Source organism: Carlito syrichta, unplaced genomic scaffold (assembly GCF_000164805.1).
Source record: "Carlito syrichta isolate Samal-C Ts95f unplaced genomic scaffold, Tarsius_syrichta-2.0.1 Scaffold311768, whole genome shotgun sequence".
Lineage (NCBI taxonomy): Eukaryota > Metazoa > Chordata > Mammalia > Primates > Tarsiidae > Carlito > Carlito syrichta.
The window spans coordinates 388,822-397,295 of NW_007255864.1; the positions used below are offsets into that span (position 1 = coordinate 388,822).

At 48.8% G+C, this 8,474-nt stretch overlaps 1 protein-coding gene across 1 annotated transcript in view; it reads left to right on the top strand.

Annotated features, from left to right (window-relative positions):
- SLC22A16 (solute carrier family 22 member 16) overlaps positions 1-8,474 on the top strand; it is a 70,046-nt gene that overhangs the window by 29,197 nt on the left and 32,375 nt on the right. Inside the window, exons 5-6 of the mRNA XM_008069026.2 lie at positions 1,749-1,912; positions 4,790-4,857. Of these exons, the coding sequence (XP_008067217.2) occupies positions 1,749-1,912; positions 4,790-4,857 (232 nt within the window). The remainder of the gene's footprint in view (positions 1-1,748; positions 1,913-4,789; positions 4,858-8,474) is intronic.

Here is an 8,474-nt window from a genome sequence, read left to right on the forward strand (position 1 = left end):
CCAGGAGCAGCCCTCGCTCAGAAGTTGTGGCGGTTTATGGAAACCCAGCATGTGCTGGGAGCTCACACGCGGGTCTTCACCTGTTGCCCACGGGGACCCTGCAAAGGAGGTGCTGGATCCTTTAGTGACCGGGAAACTGAGGCTGGGAGGGCCAAGTCATCGCATGGGGGGAACCTGGGTTTAACCTTTGCACCCGTTTTTCATTTAAGTTGGTTTAAAAGTTTTGGATATTCTTTCACTCACTCATTCGTTCGTTCATTCATTCATGACAGGCGTTCTTCTGTCCGACCCAGTGTTGAGAGAGAGGCTGCGGGGTGGAGGACCCACAGCCACTACCCCAGAGGGTCCCGGCTGAACCCGAATCCCGCCGGCCACTCTGCTCTGATGGGATTCTGGGACTTCTTTGTGCCCCACTTTCGTGTCCATGGAATGGGAATGAGGCTTAGTGAAGAGATGAGGTGCTGCGGGTCTTCAGGACTGAAGGTGGTGCCAGTGTGGTGCCAGTGATGATTCCCTATCCACCCGCAGGAAGCCCTAGGCAGAGACAGTAGGGTGGGAGGACGGCTCTCCCCTGCTGGCTCCTGGCTCTGGCGTTAGTGAAGGCTGGGTTGTGCCTGGCGCTGTCACAGCTCTTGGTGAACATTATCTCCTTTATTATTATTTTTTGTCGTGGTCAGGTTTCGAGTAGAGAACGCTGACGACCTCTCACTTCTCATGAGTTATTTCTTTTTGTTGTTTTTTCGAGTTGGCGTCTTCCTCTGTTGCCCAAGCTGGAGGGCAGTGGCACAATCGTGCCTCACGGCAGCCTTGACCACCTGGGCTCAAGCGATCCTCCCGCTTTAGCTTCCCGAGTAGCTGGGACTACAGGCACACACCACCCAGCCTGTCTAATTAGTTTTTTATTTTTTTGTAGAGACAAGGTCTCCCTGTGCTGCCCAGGCTGGTCTCGAACTCCTAGGCTCAAGTGATCCTTCTGCCTCGGCTTCCCAAAGTGCTGGGATGACAGGCGTGAGCTGTTATGCCTGTCCGTCATGAGTCATTTTTAGAGTAAGAAGCACTAGTCTGTGTAATCACCTTTAAGGGAGGAAAATGGGATACCTGACAAGAATTTAAATCCCATTCCAGGTTTATCCTGAAACCACATTGAAGTTCCACCAAATTCACAGCATAAGCCTCATATGAGGAAACTCCTCATATGAGGATACCAAGATTCAGGCATCTGTGTTGGAATGATCTGAGAACGTGGATCCAAATTAGTTGTCTAGGGGTGAGGGGCACGGTGGTTTAGAAATTCAGAGCTGGAACAGAGAACCATTCTATATGGATGGAGGTAGGTTTATTTATTTATTTAAACGTACACATCTTTTTTGGCTCTTCTTTTTGGCTTCAGTTTATGAGCATCAGGACAAATACCACTTCACAAATACACCTTCAATGTGTCATAGAGAGCCTTCCATGTATTAACTCATTTCATTCCCACAGCAACCTATTTTTCAGATGAGGAAACAGAGGCACGGAGAGGTTAAGGATCTTGCTGCAGGTCCCTGGTGGTCAGTAACAGAGCCAAGATTCACACCTGGGCATTCTGGCTCCGGAGTCTGTGTCCTCAGCCACAGCGGGCCCCACCAGTGACACGTCTTTCCACGGAATGATGTCAACCTAGAACTGAAAGCAGTTCTTTTCGCCTGTCACTCAGATTTCAGGGGTCTTTCTCTGGGGGTCTGGTCATCCTTGCTTTTTCCTGCCAGTGGGTTTTCTGCGTGTTGTGTCCGTGAACTTCTTCTTCTGTGGGAGTGTCTCTCCAGCCATGGGCACAGCAGTGAGTTGTATCTATGCTTCTGTTGTCCTGGAGGGGATCTGGGTTGAGTGCCTGGATGACACCTTTGAGGAACAGCAGTCTATAAAGGAGAAAGTGATGTGTCAGAATGCCAGACACTCCAGGAAAGAGAGTTTTGTCTTTTCAAGAGGTTGTCCTTGCGACAGGGAAAGGGGAGCATTGAAGGAGAACTCAGGACCTTTCTAGCACATAGAAAGCACATCATGTGAACTAGCATGGCTTGTGGAGGCCACTTAGTGGTTTGTAATTTCTGGGGAATAAAGTTTGAGGGTGAGAGAGGGGAGGTGGGACATAAGCTGAAGATCGTCCCTGTGAATACTTTTGTATATCGTGCTGCAGAGTTTGGGTATTAGGAAGATCACTTTGTAGGGTGAAGGGACCATTGGAGGGGCAGGGAGGCCGGTGAAGACCCAGGTAAGAGCCCAGTAAGAGATTATAAGGGTCTAGACTGAGGCAGTGAGGACCAGACAGGTTTTTTTGTTTTTGTTTTTACTTTTGTCGGAGTCTCACTCTGTTGCCCAGACTGGAGGGCAGTGTCATGCTCACAGCCACTTCAGCCTCAACCTGCTGGGCTCAGATGATCCCTCCACCTTAGTCTCCCGAGTAGCTGGGACTACAGGTGCATGCCACCTCGCCCAGCTAATTTTTTTTTTGGGTTGGAGTCTCACTCTGTCACCCAGGCTAGAAGGCAGTGGCACGCTCCCAGCCACCACAGCCTCGAACTGCTGGACTCAGGCAATCCTTCTGCCTCAGCCTTCCATGTAGCTGGAACTACAGACACATGCCACCATGCCCGGCTAATTTTGTCATTTACTGTTGAGATGAGGTCTCACCAAGTTGCCCAGGCTGGTCTTGAACCCGTAGACTCGGGCAATCCTCTCACCTCGGCCTCCCAAAGTGCGGGATTATAGGCGTGAGCCACCACGCCCGGCCTGGCTAATTTTTTTATTTATCTTAGGGATGAGGTCTCTGCCAACTTGCCCAGGTGTGCCTTAAACTCCTGGACTCCGGCAATCCTCTCGCCTCCACCTCCCAAAGTGCTGGGATTATAAGTGTGAGCACTGTGCCAGGACCGGACAGTTTTTTTTTTTTTTTTGAGTTGGAGTCTCACTCGGTCACCCAGACTGGAGTGCAGTGGCCGCTTCCCGCCACTGCAACCTCACCTGCTGGGCTTCAGTGATTCTTCCGCCTCAGCCTTCCGAGTAGCCGGAATTACAGGCATGTGCTACCACGCCCGACTGATTATTTAATTTATTGTAGAGATGAGATCTCGCTGCCCAGGCGGGTCTCGAACTCGCAGGCTCAGGCAATCCACTCACCTCAGCCTCCCAAAGGTGAGGGATTACAGGCTGAGCCACCGAGCCCGGCTAGGACCGGACAGTTTTAAAAGGTGGAATTGATGGGACCTCTTGGTCCAAAGGCATGAAGGAGAAGTGTAGGGGACCACAGGCGCCATGTCCCATCCCCAGACTTCCGGTTTGTAATGGTGCCCCAGACTCAGGAAGTTACCCTCCAAGTGGGCAGGCTTGTGGCTTAGCTACTGAGTTTAATTCTAGACTCATTTAACTCAAGTTCCTGTGGGAAGTTCAGGTCAAGACAGCCAGTAGGCAGTTGAGCAGATAACCTGTTGCTCAGGAAAGATGCCTCCTTGTCAGTAGGGACCAGTTGGCCATCCAGGGCTGACCCTGCTGGTAGGCACCTTGGGGACAGATGGGGTGTGTCTTGGCACCCATTCCAACCCTGCCTCAGTGGGGGCATTGCTAGGTACTTTTCCATCTCCCTGGGCCCCTTAGATATAACATTTTAAATTGACATGTTACATATATACAGAAAATTGTGCACCATACTCTACAACCTGATGCATCATCCTGGAGTGAACATAGCTATGTCTCCTGCACACAGATCACCTCTCCTCCTGTCCTCTCCTCCAAACTCAACCATCCTTACACCTAAACATACTTTCAAGTTTAGACAGATGGAATCAAAAAGCACGTACTCTTTGTCTGGCTGCTTTTATTTGACACTGTGTTTGTGAACTCCATATTGTGTGTTACAGGAGACAGTTGGTTTTCATTACTGTGCAGTATTTCATAGCGTGACTATTCCACAGGTTATTTCTTTACCACACACAGACATTGAGATTATTTTATTGTGAATTGTATTTCTTGCATATGTCTTTTGGGGTACAGTTGTGCATCACTTAGCAGCAGAGAAAGGAATTGCTAGGCGATTTTGTCATTGTGTGAACATCATAAAGTGTACTTACACAAACCCAGAGGATACAACCTACATAGTAGACTATATGGTTTAGTCTATTTCTCCTAGTCGACAAACCTGTGCAGCATGTGACTGAACTGACATGTACTGAATACTGTAGGCAGTTGTAACACAATGGGAAGTCTCTGTGTATTTAAACATCTAAACATAGAAAAGGTACAGTGAAAATACAGTACTACAGTCTCATGAGAACACTGTTGCTTGTGCAGTCCATCAATGACCAAAGTGTGATGCAAAGCATGACTGTGCTTGGACATGCACTTTGTTGGGTATTTATGGGTCACATGGGCCTGTGGTCAGCTGCCAGGCAGTTTTACAAGGTGACTGTAACAAATTACACTCTCACAAACTTTTGATGAGTGTTCCACTTTCTCCACAATAATTGTTGACTAGTTGACTATTTTGAATGTCAAACCTTGTAACAGTTTATAGTTTAACCAGATAACTTTTCCTGAGGCAATATTTACATCCAGACCAGAATCTCCTAGGATGGGGTCCGTTCTTCTCTTTCAAGCTGGGACCTTAGCCCAGGGGTCTTTTGAGCCACAGCAGCCCAGGCCTGTCTTCCCCAGTTCCTCCGTCTGGAATGGACTGAGACTGATTTCTGATCCTTTTTCTTCCGGTAGAGACACCTTTTCTGGAAAAACAGAGCTATCTCCCATGAATTCCCCTTAGGACTTGCTCATCGGGACTCAGAGCCCCTCTCTGGCTGCTCGTCCCCAAGAGACCCCGAGCAGGGTCCTGTGTGTGCTCCCTTTCGTTCCGGAGATGGGGAAAGCGACTTAACTTCTGGTTTGCCTTTTGCTTTGTGTTTTCCTTCTGTGGACCAGCTACCAGGGCCAGTGCCAGAGACAGAGTTCAGCTCTGAAGCTGGAGTCAACACGGCCAGCCTGTGGCATCCTGGTTGCCACCGCACTTGAAACTGACTTCACTCCTTCTATGATCTATCCACGTGAGATTCTGTGAGGAGGGTGGAGTGGTGGCCACATGCCAGCCTGGCAGTTATCATTGGGGACTTGGGGAGGTTACCGGATTGATAATGTCACTTCTGTGGTTTTACCTAGCATGGTCACTTGCGATAGTCCCCAAAGTGGGGCGTGTTCCCCAGAGCAGGGCAAAGGGGACCCTAGGCAGTGTCATAATAGACACCCATTTTATGTATGAACTCATGTCTAGGCAAACCTGCAGCCTCCCGAGTAGCTGGGGCTATAGGCACGTGCCACCATGCCTGGCTAACTTTTTAAATTTATTGTAGAGATGAGATCTCGCCATGTTGCCCAGACTGGTCTTGAGCTGCTGGGCTCAGGCAGTTCTCTCGCCTGGGCCTCCCAAAGTGCTGGAATGACAGGTGTGAGCCACCATACCTGGACTTAATTTAGCATTTTATGAATATGTGTAGGCTTATTTAACATCTGCACACACACACAAAGTTTTTTACTGATGAGGAACCCAGGCAGAATTCTTTTGGACACACTGGCCTGTTGGACGTCTCTCCTTACTGGGGTGCTGAGCACATGTCAGCTTCAGTGCTGCTCATTTTCGACTTGAGATGTTCTATGTCCACCACGCTGAGTGCTGCCAAGCAGGTCTTAAGGGGACTGGCCCCCAGTTTCTGCCCTGATAGGACTTTGTGTCAACCTTTTATGGGACATTTTGTTGTTGGCTTGGTAGAGAAAAGAAAACATCCACTGGTGTTCTTTAAAAAACTCAACCTAAGCCAGGCTTGGTGGCTCAGCCTGTAATCTCACGCCTTTGGGAGGCTGAGATGAGTGAATTGCCTGAGCCCGCGGGTTCAAGACCTGCCTGGGCAGTGAGACCCCATCTCTACAATAAACCAAAAAAAAAAAAATCAACCGGGTGTGGTAGCACATGCCTGTAATTCCGGCTACTCAGAAGGCTGAGGCGGAAGGATCGCCAGAGCCCAGCAGGCCGAGGTTGCGGTGGCCGGGAGTGGCCACTGCACTCCAGTCTGGGAGACAGAGTGAGACTCCAACTCAAAAACAAAAAACAAAAACAAACAAACAAACAGACAAAAACTCAACCTAGGCCAGGCTCAGTGGCTCAGCTTGTAATCCCAGCACTTTGGGAGGCCGAGGTGAGATTGCCTGAGCCTATGGATTTGAGACCAGCTTGGGCAACTTGGTGAGAGCTCGTCTCTACAATAAATAAATTTTAAAAATTAGCTGGGCGTGGAAGTGTGTGTCTATAGTTCTGGCTCCTTGGAAAGCTGAGGCAGAAGGATCACCAGTGCCCAGTGAGTCAACGCCGGGGTGGCTGTGAGCCTGCATGCCACTTGTACTCGAGTCTGGGTGACGGAGTGAGACTCCAACTAAAAAAAAAAAATCAACATAAGGCCAGGCACGGTGTCTCACACCTGTAATCCCAGCATTTTGGGAGGTGGAGACAAGAGGATTGCCTGAGCTCAGGGGTTCGAGACTAGCCTGGGCAACATGGCGAGACCTCGTCTTTACAATAAGTCAAAAAATCAGCTGGGCATGGTGGCACACACCTATGGTTCCAGCTACTCGGAAGGCTGAGGCTTAGAAGTCTCGCCTAAGCCCAGCAGGTCGAAGCTGAGGTGGCCATGAGCATGTCACTGCACTCTAGTCTGGGCCATGGAGTGAGACTCTGCCTCCCCACAAAATCAACATAAATAACAGAAAAGAACTGCAGTTGCATATTGTGGTCATAGCAAAGAAGGGAAATGGTGAGAGAAAATGCATACATGGGTGAGGCTGGAAAAGGAGGAAGCAGGTGTAGAGAATGAAGACACTGAAAGCAGGTGTTAGTGTGGAGGGAAAGGTGTGGAGACAGGATGGAAGGGGCAGTCTTGCCAGTAGGTTTCAGGATGCATGCACTCAGCAGGTGTCCAGAGGCTGTAAGGCCAACACTGCCTTCCTGGAAATGCCGAGATGCTAGCTGCCTTTTTACTCTCATTCTCATGGGAGTACAGTGGAGTTTCCCAGAGGGTGATGACGTGTGATAACGCATCAGGTTGAATTTGGATGTGGACATGAGAAACCAGCTGTCTTCTATTAATCCAGGTATTAAATGTGAAACAGTGTCACTCTTCTTGCTCATTGTGTTTTGAAAACTATATATATATATATATATATACAGACAGAGAGAGAGAGAGAGAGCAAGAAAGAGAGAGAGAGAGAGGGTTTCTGAGTCTCTTGTTGCCCCGGCTGAAGTGCAGTGACACACGCACAGCTACCACAGCCTTCACTTAATTACTTACTTACTTGGGTTCAGGTGACCCTTCTGCCTTAGCCTTCCAAGTAGCTAAGGCACACACTCCAGCTAATTTTTGGATTTATTATGGAGACGAGGTCTCACCATGTTGTCCGGGCTGGTCTTGAACCCCTCTTGCCTCTGCCTCCCAAAGTGTTGGTATTGTGGGCATGAACCACCACACCTCACCTAGAGTTTTTTTTTTTTTTTGTATTAAACTAGAGTGGTACTCTTTGGAAAGAAAGCCACAGAGGTGAAGTGCCTTTCCCATCATGTCATAAGAGCAGGGACAGCCTGTCCACGTGATGCCCTGGAGATGTGAACCTCCATGACTTGGTGGTTTATGGGGTTTACAGGTTTTCCCCGTTGCAAAGTTTCTATTTTCCCCTTTTTCCTACTCTGTTCTTTGGAGACAAGTCACTAAGACTAGCGAAGTACATGGTGGGAATTAACCTCTGCTTCTGGAAAGAGGAAATATCTACAGATAGTAGTTAGAATTCTAACGTAAGAAAGATTGATCTCTTCTCCCCCTCTTATTTATTTGTTTAATCATTTATGTGTATAAGTGTGGTGTATTTTTTTTGAGTTGGAGTCTCACTGTCACCCAGACTGGAGTGCATTGGCCGCTCCCAGCCACCGCAGCCTCGACCTGCTGGACTCCGGCGATCCTTCCGCCTCAGCCTTCCAAGTAGCTGGAACTACAGGCGCGCGCTACCACACCCGACTAATTTTTGATTTATTGTAGAGATAAGGTCTCACTGCCCAGGCGGGTCTCTAACGCGCGGGCTCAGGTATTCCACTCACCTCAGCCTCCCAAAGGTGTGGGATTACAGGCTGAGCCACCAAGTCCGGCTGTGTGGTGTATTTTTACAGTAGAACTAGTACATAGTAAATTGTCTATAAATGTGAGTTATTCTTATTTTAAAAACATTTACCACATTTCATTGAAATTATTTGTTTAAAAGTCTTCCTGCTGGGCTCGGTGGCTCAGCCTGTAATCCCGCGCCTTTGGGAGGCTGAGGTGAGTGGAATACCTGAGCCCGCGCGTTAGAGACCCGCCTGGGCAGTGAGACCTTATCTCTACAATAAATCAAAAAATCAGCCGGGCATGGTAGCACATGCCTGT